The sequence below is a fragment of the Drosophila arizonae genome, chromosome X (genome assembly GCF_054131065.1).
Source record: "Drosophila arizonae isolate 15081-1271.41 chromosome X, UAZ_ARI_1.0, whole genome shotgun sequence".
In the NCBI taxonomy this organism is placed as follows: domain Eukaryota; kingdom Metazoa; phylum Arthropoda; class Insecta; order Diptera; family Drosophilidae; genus Drosophila; species Drosophila arizonae.
This window is the reverse complement of record NC_142927.1, coordinates 4,256,579-4,273,814: the sequence shown is the minus strand read 5'-3', so window position 1 is coordinate 4,273,814 and position 17,236 is coordinate 4,256,579. Positions and strand designations below refer to the sequence as shown.

General features: G+C 37.9%; 2 protein-coding genes across 3 annotated transcripts in view; both read left to right on the top strand.

Moving 5' to 3' along the window:
• Positions 1 to 9,647, top strand: part of rsh (Rap GTPase activating protein radish) — a 151,266-nt gene extending 141,619 nt beyond the window's left edge. Inside the window, exons 12-19 of one of the 2 annotated variants that reach the window (XM_089474468.1) lie at positions 5 to 197; positions 281 to 489; positions 926 to 1,056; positions 1,159 to 1,340; positions 5,101 to 5,324; positions 5,571 to 5,871; positions 8,016 to 8,228; positions 9,048 to 9,647. In XM_089474468.1, coding sequence (XP_089330594.1) covers positions 5 to 197; positions 281 to 489; positions 926 to 1,056; positions 1,159 to 1,340; positions 5,101 to 5,324; positions 5,571 to 5,871; positions 8,016 to 8,228; positions 9,048 to 9,646 — 2,052 coding nt within the window. In that variant the 3' untranslated portion in view covers position 9,647. Of the gene's footprint in view, positions 1 to 4; positions 198 to 280; positions 490 to 925; positions 1,057 to 1,158; positions 1,341 to 5,100; positions 5,325 to 5,570; positions 5,878 to 8,015; positions 8,229 to 9,047 lie in introns of both variants that reach the window. The other variant, XM_089474467.1, reaches the window with a different exon arrangement.
• A 139-nt stretch (positions 9,648 to 9,786) lies between these two features.
• LOC108619415 (uncharacterized) lies at positions 9,787 to 13,548 on the top strand. Its single transcript, XM_089474470.1, has one exon. It carries the CDS (start codon positions 9,854 to 9,856, stop codon positions 10,166 to 10,168), a length of 315 nt encoding a protein of 104 aa, XP_089330596.1. The 5' UTR covers positions 9,787 to 9,853; the 3' UTR covers positions 10,169 to 13,548.
• Positions 13,549 to 17,236: the final 3,688 nt, after the last annotated feature.

Below are 17,236 nucleotides of genomic sequence, written 5' to 3'. Positions count from 1 at the left end.
GCAGGTTTTTATAAAATCCGAATTGAAAGTAGGCGTCATATTTGTCAAGGAGGAACAATATACCGAAGAGCAAATTTTGGACAATAATGAAAATTCAGCGCTCTTCGATGAGTTCCTCACGCTGCTCGGCGATCGTGTGCGACTGCGGGGCTTCGATAAATACAAAGGTGGCCTTGATACGGTGCATGACCTAACAGGTGTGTGTTTACTTTGTATTCTCCACCCGCCCCCTCCCTCTCTCTGACTCTCTCTCTACTGACTTATTTCTCTATCCACTCAGGTCTATTCTCCGTCTATACGAATTGGCGCAACATTGAGATCATGTTCCACGTGTCCACACTGTTGCCCTATGAGAAACACGATCCACAGAAACTCCAGCGCAAACGACATATCGGCAATGATATCGTCTGTGTGGTGTTCCTCGAGGCCGACAATACGCGCTTCAGTCCCGCCTGCATTAAAAGCCATTTTCTGCACACCTTCATACTGGTAAGTAGACATCGCAGCTGGCTGAGCTGTCATAGGTGCAGTATAGAGATATAGTTCTATATAGCATATATGTATGTATATAGGGAGAGCTTTAAAACTTGTTTGCCTTGGGTCTAAAGCACAAGATTGCGGCTTGTTGGTATATTAAAGCTTTCAGGCTTACTTTTGGTTAGCTTAAAGCTTAATTCAGGATTGAAGACGGAATATGAATTGTAGGAAAAAGAGTGATATCTACAAGAGCCCTCAAGAGAGAGCTTTAATAAGACTTTATTCCGAATCTGTGTTTAAATTAAAGAATACAAGCACCAAATATATTTGCTTCTAAGAACTTGCTCAGCCGCAAAGCCTTTGAACTTGATATATGGTTAAACATGATATATGAAACTGTACGTCTTCCACTCTCTCTCTCTCTCTCTGCCTTCCCTCTCTCTCGCAGGTGCGTGTTTCGGCACGTATTAAACACAAGCCGACACGTTATGAGGTATCTGTGGTGACACGCGACGAGGTGGGCGCCTACAAGCCCTATCTGTGGGAGCAGTCGGTGTTTGAGAAGGGCCCAATGTTTCGGTAAGTGATGCCAGATGCCGTCTCACTACTACTGTAACTATATATATGTATGCTCTCTCTCTCTCTCTCTCGTTGTCCCTCTCCCGCTGTGTGTGTGATTAGCGAATGGCTGCTGACGAAAATTGTGAATGGCGAGCGGGCCTCGTATTCGGCGCCAAAGTTTGCCCGCATGCAGGAGCGAACGCGCTCGCAGATGCTGGAGGATCTCGTGATGAATCTGTCGAATCATGCGGAAACTGGGCAAATACCGAAGCCATATAGGCGCGGCTCCTGGCGGCCAATTGGTGAGGATGAATATTTCAAAATGTTGCATGCCAGGGTATTAGACAACACCATACAGCAACAACAACAACATGAATACCACAACAACTGTTGCTACTGCAACTGCAACGAACAGCTGCCGCAGCAGCAGCAGCAGCAGCAACTGGCGTTGGGCCTATTTGTGGCTTTGAGCAACACAACACACACACACCACACTACACACAACAACAGCAACAGCAACAGCGCTGAGCAACACCAACAGCAGCAGCAGCAGCAGCAACAGCAGCAAACAGCAACAGCAGCAACAACTGCAGCAGCCACAGCAGCAACCTCAGCAACAGCAACAACATTTCGCTGCAATTTGTGCTGTGCCTCTGTGATGCACCTCTGTGCGAGGCATAGTATGTGTATACCCACACACACACACGCACGCGCGCACACACACACACCCTTACCCAACCACAAGATAGTTATTTAAATGTTTTACCTATGCAAATGATGTATGGCCATGGGCGTTTTAGCTTGGTGGGCGTGGCAAGGCTGCTTTGACAGCTGTTGGCAGCATTTGCGCTTTGTTGACTTCGACTCTGCATGATTAATCGTTTTGTCATGTTGTTGTTGTTGTCGTTGTTGTTGTTGTTTTTACTGTTTGTCGGTTTTACTGTTTGCTGTTGCCATTGTTGTTGCAACACTTCCGCATGGCATGCCACGCACACACACACACTCACACACATACGAACACACACACGCTTACACTTCCGTTTCCGCCATTAACACATCCGTTACTGTTTGCACTTGCCCCTGCAGCGCCTCGACTCCGTGTGGCACGCTGTGACAAATCTTACAACACAATCTGTTTTCTGCCACAACACAGCACAGCACAGCACAGCGACTAGAGCCAAACACTGTACGCATCCGCCTGCCACAGCCCTCAGCCTTACCCCCCTCCTCCCCCTCTGCGTCCACTTAATCCGCCCGCCATGTTGCTTGGCTTAGTCTAGAGCGTATCTCTAGTTGGGTCGGCGTGAAATGTTATACGCCTTATCAGCTGCGGTCAATCTTGTGCGTCTTAACACACACCAATACACACACACACACACACACCCGCATAGCCAGTTTGCCGTTGTTGTTGTTGTGATTCGTTTTAGATTTCTTGTTATTTATTTGTTGCATTCAGCAAAAACAAATCGAATTTTATTTATTTATGCAAAACCCACACGCACGCACACACACACACACACACACACACGCTAGCGTAGGTGTTGGCCAATTCAGCAGCTCCCCAATGAACTAGTTATGCATATTAAAATCATGCAAATTATTGATTGATAACATCTGCGTCAATCGCTCGCAGCGGATGGAGCTCATGACCCAAGCCACACACCCCCCTCCCCCTGCTTCCCTCCTCACCCTCCCCTTGGTGCAGTGCTTGATCCTAACTCAATTAGTTGCACAAATTGTGAGTTTTGTTGTTTTCTTTTAATCCAATCAAAGCCAAAACATAACCAAAATCTATTGATGATGATTCCACAGTGGAGTGGGGCTGACCAAATAAGAGCTATACTTATATAGCTATAGAAAAAGTGATTTCAATTAGGCTAAAATGCCTAGAGATATTGCATTGTTGGGGATGCTATATTGCAGCTATATCTATGCCATTTTCTGTGAATATGCGGCATGATGCAACATTCAGGTAACTACCTCTGTGACTCACGGTTTGAGTGTATGTGTGTGTGTGTGTGTATTGAGACAACATGCACATCTCTCTCTCGCTCTCTCTCTCTCTCTCAGGTGTGCTCGCAATGCTTCAAGCATTTTGATTGACTCGACTCGAAATCAGTTCGATATAAACGCCTCGAGCTCTGCCAAAGTAGTGCGCTTATTGGAACACCGTGTTGCCACAGAGCAAGTATTCGAGCTGTGTCAAAGCACTGAGCTGATATTAAACTTTCGCCTCACAGCGTAGCCAAAATTTCGCAATTTCGACTCATACGGCAAAGCTCAAACGGTGCTTGAGCACATGGCGAATCCTATTAAAAATTTCTGTAAATAATTGTTATCGATAACTTTTATAGTTATCGCAATGGCATCACTCTTCTTTGGTCATGCTATGGTTAAGTTTTAGCTTCCATCAGACTTAAAAGTGGATAAAAGACTCATGTCAAATAATATGAGAGTATTTTTCTAAGACTCGTCTAGAATCCAAACTCAAATTTCTGTTTAATCTAATGCATATTTGATAAAAATTACTTGAATTTAAATTCGACTCTTACAAGGAAAAGGCAATAATTAAGAATTGCTTTGCATGCAAGCACAAATTATATGAAAATATAACCCTAATTATATAAACAAACACTCCGTACACACACAGACACACACACACACACACACACAGATAGAGGTAGCGCAACGGCCCACATATTTCATATTTACATATCGTAATGGAACCCAAGCAGCAAATGTAACGCAGCTGTAGCTAAGTACTGACCTCAGACCCAAGGTCACCCCCGCCACTTCCACTCCCACTCCGCCCATAGATTTGCTGATTCGACTCGGCTATTGATTACACTAGCAAATTTTTACATTTCTATTTGTGTTTCTATTCTGTTTGCATTTGTTTTCGATGGTAATAACCAGAATACACCTGCAAAGCCCTGTACGACTGACCAGCTGCCCCACACACCACACCACACCCCACACCACACCATACCACAGCCAGGAATAAAGAAAACTGCTAAAAAGGTTTTTTGTTTGCCCCTTCGCTGCGCGCTGCCAAGCCGAAAAGCGAAACAAATGAAACGAAACCGTTATGCGAGCCACTGCGAATGATGGAAGGCGGCTGCTGCTGCCAAGTGCATAACATGATTTCCATATGCCAGCTGCGGCATTCTCTAGCCTAACTATACGCACACATATGTATATGTGTGTGTGTGTGTGTGTTTATAGGTAGATAGATGTAGCTATAGCTAGACAAATGTTTCGCATTTCTGGGATACACGCAACGCAAGCCATAGATGATTGATGGCATAAACACACACGCACACACACGCACACATACAGACACACACCTAGCCACACCTGTGCTCAAGTGTTATTTGCTTAGCTAAACTACATTTGAGTCGCAGCTGAATTTAGCATAGGCAAATACCCTGTAAATAAGTGATGCTTGCCTGAGTTGTTGGGTACTAAAAACCAAGCAACAAATATACAGAAGTAGTACTCTATACTATACTATTATACTATTTAGCTTTAGTCTCAGACCTACAATCGAAAAGTAAAACACTAAAAGAGGCTCCCATACAGGGTATTGTCTAGTCGAGCATGCTCAATCTAGAACATTGAGGATAATCTCCTCTTAATTGCTTGAGCATACTTCCTACATTTCAAAAGAAACATTTCAAAAACAATTTTTCGCCTATACAAAAACATTTTCCAACACTGTTTTGGATAACTTTTTAAACGAATTGAAGTGTTATCTAGGCGAAAGTGAAAGCAGCTGAGACCACGAAACTGAATCGATCAAGACACAGATGCACAGCCAGATCTAGATCTGGAATGTATGTGTATATATATATAAAATAAAGTTCTGAGTTTAAGATGTGGAAACCTATGTGAAATACTTGCATGAGCCCATACTTTTCAAACTTTAACTTAAACTCTTTATCTCTCAATCTCTCAAAGTTTTAGCCTTAAAATGTTTCATAATAATACATGAATAATATTTTAACAAAACCATTCGAATTTGGAACGTCAATTATGATCTAAAATGATTTCTATTCATAGGCCACATGAGACCATCGTCGCCGCTGCTGGATTCCGTGCGGGATCAGTTCGAGGACTACGATCAGCTGGCCAAAGACTTTACTCGCGTTTTTCTAAACGACGAACCATCGTGCCTCACAAACGCCCATCTGTTCGATGTGGTCTTTCTGGTGGGTCAGTCCAAGCAGAAGGCTCGTCTGATTGGAGTGCGAGCCATACTGGGAGTACGGAGTCGCGTCTTTCAGGTTGGTCCATATCTATATCTATATCTATATCTATATCTATATCTATATCTATATCTATATCTATATCTATATCTATATCTATATCTATATCTATATCTATATCTATATCTATATCTATATCTATATCTATATCTATATCTATATCTATATCTATATCTATATCTATATCTATATCTATATCTATATCTATATCTATATCTATATCCATATCTATATCTAAATCTATATCATCTCTCTTTCGAACAGGAAATGCTTTATGGCATTCAGACTGGCTTTGGATCCCCGCAGATACCAGTTGCCGAGATCTTTGCCCGACCTGCCCCGTCGCTCGTCTCGCCGCAGAATCAAAAGCCGAAGAGCAACAACTATTTGACTGTGCCCGACTCGGACTCGATACGACCAAAGAGTGTGCCCTCATCGCCGATGGTGAAGCGGGCCTTCTCTCGCCTTGGCACGATCACCGCTGGCTGGGGCCGATCCATACGGAACAAGAACACGAACCAACTGAATCCGGACGACAAAAAGAAGTGGATCTCATCAACAGATTGTTCGAGTAAGAGTTTTCATATAATGCAATGCAACAATATCGATGCGTGTTTTTTTTCTCTCTCTCTCTCTTTGTCTCTCTCTCTCTCTCTCTCTCTATGTCTTTCTCTTACACACTCTCTTTTGTAAACATACCTGACTTTCCGTATATAATACCCACACACACACACACACCCACGCATCTTTATACTAACTACTAACTAACGTCTTGGCTGCGCTCCTACGTAACACTACGTAACCTCGTAACTGCCTGTTTTTCCCGTAATATATACTTGCAACTACAAAACTTGAAACTTGGCTACCAACAACTCTTCTACTACAAATAAAACTACGCAAATAACGCACGTCGCACGCCTTAACTAACCTCTCAAACTTACGTACTCTATACCTGATATATACATATGTATGTATATATATATGTATATCGTATATCTAATATATATATTTGATTGATACGGAAATATTATATGATGTGTGATCTGTTCATATGTAAATTGTGTCTACCCATTATACTCTGGGTACTCTGCTGTCGTTATCGTTATCGTTATGATTATCGTTTCTCCCTTTGCCCATGTTGTGTTGTCCTTCTATTCCTGAACAACAACAAAAAACTTTACTCTTTTCATTTAATTTCCTCCGTTATTTTCATTTTCGATTTGCTTCAATGCTTACTGATAATTGGCATTCCTTGCCTCCAATACCCTGGACGCCACCTGCTGCCTTATGCATACTCACCTCTCTCGATTACTCCATCAAATATAATTGGCCCTCCAATTGGACTTATGTATCATAATCATATTGTATCCTACGTCAATGTTTCCTTCTCAATATTTCCCAACACTATCCACTGTCTGATTCTTTACTATATCTTAAAACTGATTCGAAATATCTTGCACCAAATTCAATTTCCCTTGCACCTGTTTTTTCGCAACTCTTATAACAACTCTTATACAACACTTATACAATACTCATATTCATTCATCACTTATACAATACACATACAACTCTTATACTAATTTTTACAATTCTCATAAACAATACCGATATACATATGGCATACTATACTTATGCAACTCTTATACAACACTTATACACAACATTAATATACCTGTATATAACATTTTAAATTTATTTTTTCAACTCTTAACCTGTATAATACTTATACACAACATGTATATATCTGTAAATAACACTTATAATTTACTTATACAACATTTGTATATAACCCACAAAATACACGAAATATATTTACCCGTATATAACACCTGTACTTCTACAATACTTGTATATAACCTAAACACAACAATTATATGCCTGTAAATAACATTTATAATTTATTGATACAACTCTTATAACACATTTGTATATAATCTATATACACATAATGTATATACCTACACAACACTTATACAAAACATTTCTGATTTACTTCCACAACTCTTATACTAAATTTGTATATTGTTTATATCACTCTTATACAATCATTAAACAACACTACACTTACACATTATACACTCTCTACACAACACACTTGCCATTATACAACTCACTATACTTACCTGTACTCACCACACTCAAAACATCCTAATTCGAAATATTTTTCCAAATTTAATATTTAATATAATTCTTGCCTGAAATTCGGATTAACTAAAACTAAAAATTTACATAATTCAACACACTGCAATTGTTGCTCTCTCTCTCTCTCTTTCTTTCTTTCTCTCTCTCTTTCTTTACAATCTTGTTCCATCTTAAAAAATTGATTATTCTAAAAAAAAAAAAACATAAACAAACTCATCGAATTAATGAAACAAAAATCGAAATTCTTGTCATTTTTCCATCCAACGCGCCTGCCCAACCACCAATCTCCCTTTCCACGCTCTCTCGCTCTCTCCCACCTGATTTCTTAAAAATCGTGCGAATTATCCAACTGCCCGCAATTAATTTAATTTCGCATTTAAATTTTATTTACATTTAATTTTCATTTCGATTTTCATTTTGTTTAAATTATCTCGCGACCGAAAACAAAACCTTAAAAAATACCACAACCATCATAAAAAAAAAAAACGACAAACCAAAATACCGAAATACCAAAAAAAAAAAAACAAACCAACCCGTACAAAAAAAAACAACTTGAAAACCTGGCAGACAGAGATAGCAAAGACAAGGACAAGGACAAACCGGGCAGCAATCAATTGGCCGTGCCACGCCTCTCCGTTTGCGCCGACGCCCAAAAGGTGGACCGCGCCAAACTGGCCCAAACGGAATTCAACATCATCGAATTCGATCCAGATACGTTTCGAGTGCTGCTCGACTATCTGCATACGGGCACCTGTCCACTGACCTGTGTCTCCATACCAGGTAAGCGTAACTGAATTGTGAAGCATTCGGAATTCCTGCCTGGGCTAGATTATGGAATGTGTGGAAATGTTTTTTGAATTGTTTAATTAGGAAACAAGTGGCTCTGAAACGCAACTTGACACAGATCTTTAACAAGTTTGAAAGCTTTTTAGACTTAAGAGTAACTTAAAGCCCAAAATTGAATCTATGTTAGAGAGTGATAGGAACGATGGGAATGGAACACTGTGGATAGAAACAAGTAAATAAAAAAACATTTCTATGCTAAGGCAAACTGCATCAAAATATGACTGGAAGCTATATGAAACTGTAATAGGAACGATGGGCATGAAACAAAATTTACTCAGATTGTAACGCTGTCTGAAACAGAAATATATATTTTTCAACATTTGTACTCAGTTTATTTGTTAACATGTTTCATTTAAATTGGAACGATGGGAAACGAACATTGTAGAGGAAAATAAAAGGATTCTGAAAAAAGAAGAAAATACGCGTGTTGAGTTCAAATTTTATTTCAAGCTATCCTAGATTTTAATGTGAACGTTGGGAATGGAACGTAGGTAAAGAACAGAAAATCTTTTTTATATTCCAATGGAAACAATGTGAGAGGAACATGTAAGAATATTGTTAGATTGTAAGTGGAACGATGAGAAAGGAACTAGAAGAGACATATAGGATAAATGCCCACGCTAAATTTCAACTCAACTTTCATCTTTGAAAAACACTGAGACTTTGGATTGTTAGTGGAAACGATGGGAAATGAGCAAAGTAAACAATTGAATGATATTTGAATTCCTCGTTTTCCTTTTGCTTCCCTTCCAGGTTTACTGTGTGCCGCGGAGCACTACGATCTGCCGGAGCTGCTGCAGGCATGCTTCCATCATTGCAAGCAGTTCCTGCGCATCGAGGTCGTCTGTCCGATGCTGATATCGCTGGAGAACTACTACTGGCGCTACACATCCGCCTCAGAGCTGGTCAACATGATATTGTCGTTCGTGGAGAGCAAGGCGCACTCTCTGTTCAAATGCCCGGAGTTCCTCAATCTGTCCGAGTCGATGGTGCAGATGATAATGTGCCGTGAGCTGCAGACGCCGGAGATACGCAAATTCGAGGCGATGCTGGCCTGGGCCCAGCACAAGGTGGCCAAACTGAAGAATCATCCCAACAAGGATACGCAATTCGAGTTCGAGTGCATCATGGAGAGATTGACGCGCGACCTGAATCTGTGCCGCATCTCGCCCAGCGAACTGCTCACCGTGGTGCTGCCATCGAAGTCGATGAAAAACGAACGGATCATGGAGACGCTCATGGTGCAGGTGAATCTCGGCACCTATCGGATGCCCGAGCTGGATGCGTACCGCCAGCAGTTGCGTCAGCAGGAGTCCGCCGAGGCCAACGTGCAAGTCCATCGGGGTGGATGAGACAGTAAGAATGTGAGTTTCGATTTGGATCAACAGCCGCTGGCGCTAGCCCTATCCACTGCCGCAACCACCGCGGATACCGACCACAAAACCACCGGACTGTTAACGCCAATTGCTGCTAGTAGTGGCGGCGGCGGTGGCGGAGGCATCATAACCAGCTCCATTGCTAGCGGCATCACCTTACAGTTGGATGCGCGCGCCTATGCGATGGCCTCCGTTGCCGTTGCCCTTGAACATCAGCAGCAACTGCAGCAACAGAAACAACAGCAACAGCAGCAACAACAGCAGCAGCAGCTACAACAGCAACTACAACAGCAGCTGCAGCAGACGCCTCGGGATGCCACCGACGATGAGGTGGAGCTGTATGCCAGCTTCGATATGGCGCCCAGCACCAGTCGCGTCGCCGCCCAAATGCAGGCGGCCAAGGAGGCCAGGCGGAAGCGCTGGGCCGCCGACGGAGCCAGCGGCAGCAGCGACGGTGGCTGCGCCAGTGGCAGCAGCGGCAGCGGTCGGCGTTACTAAACAAAAACAAACAACATTCAACAGCAACAACCACAAAAATTAGCTAACAACAAAAAATAAAAACTAAAAAAAAAAACTTTAAAAAAGAAGGAAAATGAAAAAAAAAATGAGCACAGTCGAACTTTGGCAAGCCGAAGTTGCAATACTCTTGCAGCTGATGAGGAAACTAATCAAAAATATAATCAATCAACCAATATACGTCTATATATTTAGTGTAAGCCCTGGCGTTCCGCTTCCACATGTTCCTTCTAATGAATAAGCCGCAGTTGAGAGATTTCTATGTGAAGAAAAGGCTTCAATGGACTCGAATCCGTAATTTATGTATATGCCTAATGTGTTCCGTTTCCACATGTTTCACTTAGCAAATGTGCTACTAAAATAATATTCAAACTATAGCCAAAGCCTCAAAGACCTATCAAACCCATCCACCTGAATTACTGTTCCACTCCCACATGTTCCGCTTAGCAATTATGGAAGTACACAAGTGTTCAAAAACCTCAAAGAACTCTCAAATCTGTTGCCATTGCCCATCCACCTGATATACTGTTCCGATCCCACATGTTCCACTTAGCAAATTGTTGAACCTGACAAAGTGTTGCAGCTCCGCATGCTCCACCTTATAAATGTGCTGCTGTTACATATTTAAAGTCTTAAGGACCGTTAAAATCGTAAAATGTTCCGTTCCCAATTTCACCCAACTTCACCCTTCACAATAACTGATGTGGCGGTTCATTTCCACATGGTCCACCCAATAAATAAAATTAAAATTTCATGTACATAAAGTAAACGATCCAAAGAGTTTTCTGTTCTGCTCGTAACACACCTGATGTTCCGATTCTATATGTTCCTATCCCATAAATAAGTTTGAGCGCTACGTTTACACCCACGTATCATATTGAGACATTTGCCACCAGAAACAGCTTCTATTTTAAAAGTTGACTGGCTTTGTTGTGCCGTTTCCATGCATTCCCCTTTGATGAATGAAGCAGAGCATGTCTTCAGAAAATCATGGATCAAACAAAAAACATTGCAGTATTCCATTTCTATCGTTCCAACCTAGTTCGTATATATTGAGAGATACAGAGCTAAAAAATACTGCAAGGATATTATGAATGAGTGTGCATGTGTGTGTGTATGGCTGCGTGTATGTGTGTGCCTCTAACCCACCGCTCTAAAGCGCCCTGAGAAGCCGAACAAAGAGAACCATCCAAATCGAAGCTGACATTGTTAACTCTTACATTCACCCCGCATGACAAAATGCCAAAACGAGAAATGAATCAAGCAGAATTTTCTACCAAGTATTACCTACGATTAATTGTATATCTATGTATATATAGGCATATATATATATATGCATACATATATATATGTTTGTATATGTAACCTATTGTAACTATGTATAGTACGAGAATATGCCAGAGCTAGGAGCACAGAGAGAAAGAAAGAGAGAGAGAGAGAGAGATGAGTGCTTTGACATTTACATGAAATGTAGACAAAGCAAACGTTTTTGATACCCTCACAAAAAAAAAAAACCGAAGAAAAAACTGGCATATCCGTAGCAAAAAAAAACCCAAAAATAAAAATAATTAACAAACAACAAAAAAACGCTTACTGATGTAAAACAAAGACTTAAGAAAATGAAAAAAAAATAAATAAAATAAAACAAAACAATTTTTTTTAATCAATGTTATTGAAAATGTAAGCTCTACCAAGTTTTTGGCAAACCAAACCTAACCTAACAAATAAATGGAGAAAATAATACTTAAAATAAATATATATACATACATATATATGTGTATATATGTACATATAGACATACCTTTATGTCACTCCAATATGTATTTATATGGTAAAGCAAAAACAAATTTTCAACTGAATAACTATTTGTTTTTTTTTTTTTTTTTTTATTATTTAAAATTATTTACTAAAAATACCAAATAATAATAATAATGGCTAGCCATGTACTCTGTGTGTGCATATATACAAGTTAGCTATAGACCTATATATATATATATATATATATATACATACATATACTCAACCTATACAATTGACTTATTATACATGATATGAAATCGTTCTAGCTATGCAACCACAAAAAAATACCACACAAAAAATACTACATGTAATGAAATACTAAGCAAATGTGTTAAATGTTCCACAATGCGTGTGTTAAATGCTCCAATTGCCTGTCCTTAAGTGTTACTCGTTTACCAGCAGCTGAAATACCTGTTAAAGTTCATGTTAGTTGCTTAGAAGTTAAATATTGTTTCGTTGTCAAGTTTTCTAGGCTAGGCTTCAAGGCTTCTTCGTTCCCTGTTCACTGACAACTAGTCAGAGCTAGAGGCTAAAGTGCCTGGTAAGTTTGCCAGCAAGATATGCTAGCATTGTAATTGATTTGCCAGTCAAGTAGGAAAATGTTAACACGGCTGGCAATTCTAAAGTAAATGTCAAACTGGCTGGCAACTTTGCCGGATAAATTACTTGATTTGTTTTTTCTTGATTTGTGAATCATGTTGAGGAGACAAGTATTAGCCCAACTGTCTAACAAGACTGGAAAGCAATTCAGAACTAAATGTGAAAGTACCTGGTAAGTTGACCAGGGACATTTCCTATAATCATAATTGATATGAATTTAAAAGCCGATTAACTCTTAGCTTACTTGGAATGTGAAAACGTTCTCTGAATACCCCGAACACGTGCTCATAGTATACCTGCTCTAGATCTAAATAGATATACATATGTATACATATATATAGAGAGAGAGAGAGGAGAGAAAGAGGGAGATATATGTGTGTGTGTATATATGTGCTATATAAATACCAAGCTTCTCTTGCAGTACTTTCGGTTGCTGGCATCTCAACTACATACTAAGTCTATGTCTGGTTGTTCAAATACAATAACATGTGTGTGCTATATGGATAAATATATATATAGATATATGTGTATATATATATATATATATAAATATGTATATATCTGAACAAAATTGAAATAACGTAACGGCAGCATTTTCAAAAAGGGTTTCACTTAACGGTTCAAATGTGTATATCAAAATTAAATACATGCATACCTACAGCAACAACAACATTTTTATATATAGTATATGTATACTTATTATATATGTATAGATGTGTATGTATGTATATAAATATATCTATATCTATGTCTGCCGGCCAGCACAGCGCTGGGCAAATGTTTACAAACACTTAACCATAAGCCAACAGCAGTCAAAGAAGAAGAAGAAGAAGAGCAACTTGAAGAAACAGAAGTAAACGCTTTTAATGTGAAAAATAAAAACTAAATTAAACAAAACTAAACAAAATACTTGACACATTTAACTAAATCCTAGTCGAATCAGTGTACAAAAAAAAAAGAAATCTCCAACTAAATAAAAATAATTTAAAATGTACATGTGTGCTTGGGCACCATATGAAACAGTGGCAATGAAATAGTTCAAAATACAATTAAAATCAAAATTAGTTTGCTGAGCGAAACATGTGAAACAAACCATAAGACGAAAAAAAAACAAGTAAGAAAGCTCTAGTCGAGACTGCTCGACTACGAGATCCCCTGAACCCTTGGAGTGCTAGCTATTTCAATAATTTTTCGTGTCTTTCAGCTTACACAAGAAACACACACACATACACAAACACATACACACACAAGCACCCACGCATAAACACGCATGGGCTGTAGTGTGCGCTTACTATGAGAACTTAATTGTTTAATAACTTTTTTTGTGGACGTACGATCTTCATGAAACTTTCAGATTATGATTATAACATGAATATGCATGTAATTGCCAAAGCACAAGTCTCTAGTACTTGAAATACGCGTTTTACAAAAGTGAGGGTGAGGGGGTGAATTTAGAGGTGGGGGTAAATTTTAACAAAAACCGAAATTGTATAAATTGCATATAAGCATACATTAAAAATTTGGAGACTCTAGCAATAAAGGTGTAGAAGATATAATTTTATAACTGGTTTTCGATAAGGTTTTTCATCGATAAAAAAGATCGGGATGAGTTATCGAATTTTAATGATAAACTCGATATCCGCGCTGTAATTACGAACATTTTACAAAAAATTTGAAGTCTCTAGCTCTTATATCTTCGGAAATCGACGCGTTCAAACATACGGACAGACGGACAGACGGACAGACGGACAGACAGACAGACGGACAGGGCCAAATCAACTCAGCTCGTCACCCTGATCAAGAATATATATACTTTGTGGGGTCTGCCACGCCTCCTTCTGCCTGTTACATACATTTCAACAAAACCATTATACCCTGATTTCCCATTTTCAATGGGTTCAGGGTATAAAAAACACTTGAATAGAACATATGAAAAACGTAAATTAGCTAGAGACGAAATGGAATGAAATGATTTAAAACTGTTTCAGCAGCAACAACAACAGAAATTTGGGTTCGACAAGCACAACAGGCAATTCTGGAACGTCGTGGAATGAGACAGTCAAACAGCATTTTTAATTTTTGGAAATCAATGTGAAATAGAACTTAAGAATTGTAGTTAAACTTGGAATCAAACCAATAAATAGAGAAATACATGGAACAGCCGGGAGAAAATTAAATTCGTTCTTTTGTTGTGAAAGCGATACAAAACTGAATGGAACATATTTGTAAACAATATATATATATATAGCTAGTTAAGATATTTCAAAGAAAAACTGAAGACCTGAGGTTAGGCAGAAAATTGATACATAGTTAAGTCCAATCAAGCCGTTGATAGAAACTTATTCACCTACATTACAACAACTAAACAAACTAGATAACTGGATTCAAAAACCAAAGAAAACCAAAAAACATATTTTGCATAATTGCAACCAAAAAGTGTTTCTAAGTGTTTGTGCCGTGCTGTGTTACAACCAAAAACAAAATCGTTTAAGCATATTCAGAACATAGTAAATATAACAAATAAAGAAACTCTTGATATTTAATCGGAAAGCAGAAAGGGATGCAAATTAGTAAAGCTTTGGTTTTTACCAGGCTCGACATGTTCTATCCCAGAATGGAAAAAAGGGATAGGAACATAAGTTGTGAGAGAAACAGAATTCATGAAAAGGAATGGAAAAATAGAAAGTGAAGGAAAGGCAAAAAAGGAACAGAAACAGGAATAGGAAATAAGAACAGCAGTAGAATTCAGAACAGAAATAGGCACGCGAACCAAACTAGACTTATACATAGAAGTATAAATGGAATGGGATAGGAACAAAAAGAGAAACAGAATAAAGAGCGAAAAAAAAAAAAAAAAAAAGAACCGTAGCAGAAGTAAAATTGGGAACAGCAACAGGAATAGGAACAAAAAAGAATGAAAAGTAAATAATAGGAACAGAGATAGGAACGCGAATATGAATAGAGCATACATGGAATGGCAACAGAAAAATAACAGAAACCGGTAAAGATACAGAAATAGCAAAAAGGAATATAGATAGGAACAGTACGGAAATGGCATTAGTAGTAGACAGAAATTGGAACAAACTAGAGAATGGAACAGCAATAGAAACAAATTTAAGAGACAGCTGAATTTGGAATAGGGACAGAACATGCTCGAGGCAATTTTTTTTTTTCATATACCATAAGCCAAACCACTGAAAAAACAATACATAAAAAAAATAGGACTATTAAGCACACACCGAAAAAAAATAACTAAGTGAATGTTGTAATTGCCAGAAAATAAAGAAACATTGCAAAAGCTCAGACGACTTTATCTATATAAATATATACATGCGTACATACATATACATATATACACGATTACATTCCATACACACCACATACATGTCTTACTACAACCAAGAACATAAATTCTGTCTGGGAAATTACTATACATATGTATATGTATAATTTAGAAGCTTAAGCTTACATATACATTCAAAAGAAATGCTCTATATATATACAGGTATATATATATATGTATATTTGCATACGCATATTATCAGTCTACACAATAAGCCAGAATCTAAATTGAAATTGATATAACCTATATATGTAATTATATATGTGTATATGTGTGCTATATATAAAAATTATATATACATATATATGAAATTAAACTGATTTGAAAAAATAAACCAAAAAGTAGTTTTCTATTTGGGGTTTTGGATTTGTATACGAAGAGGAACGCCTGAGCTTGGAACAGTGCTTACAGGGCAAACACACCAATGAAATGCAAGATAAAATATTCTATTTGATTTGCTTAAACGAAACAATTGGAATTGGAACAGCTGGATTTTTATTTGGCCTTAGGATTTGTATACAAAAAGGAATGCTTGGAATTGGAACTGTAACCTCTCTATAACCGAGAAAAGTAATTGAAACGATATTTGGTTCTTTTTTTCATTTTGAAGGGTTTTTTCTTAGATCCGTTCTCATTTTATTGAATTGAATTATATACTTTAATTATTACAATTCGTATTATTGTGTTTAGCATTATCATTATCATTAGCATTATTGTTATTAGTATTATTGGTATTCATAAGAGTTTACATTCATTTGATTCTGTTGATTTACTTAAATGTTCGCAACTTTCTCATCATTCTCATATATAATTTACAATATTAATACAGATGCATATACATATATATGTATGTGTATATACCATATACTATATATACATATGTATAGGGGGGGAGGATACAACTAAGAGTTAGACCTACAGACTGATGCGCATATATGTACACATATACATACATAAGTATATAGTCCAAAAAGCTTAAACTTTAAACACATAAATCAGTCGAAATACATCATTTAATTATTTTATTTTTTACTTCTTTTGTTTTTTGTTTTTGTTTCTTTTTTTTTCAATAAATTAACATACAAATAAATTTAACTTTTTTTATATTACTTCAAAATTTATGTTTAATTTTTTTTTTTTTTTTTTTTAATTTTACAAAGAGCAAAATGAAGCGAAATTAAATTGGATTTTGATTAGAAACAGCAAATGCAAAAACATACACTTTACATATACATAAACCTTTTTTTTTTCTTTTTCAAATTGTATATATGAATTTTTAAGAAAACATTGAATATACAAATTGGAAA

What these genes read in the sequence shown, in the direction of transcription:
- LOC108619415 (XM_089474470.1), top strand. Translation starts at nt 9,854, where the DNA reads ATGGCCTCCGTTGCCGTTGCCCTTGAACATCAGCAGCAACTGCAGCAA.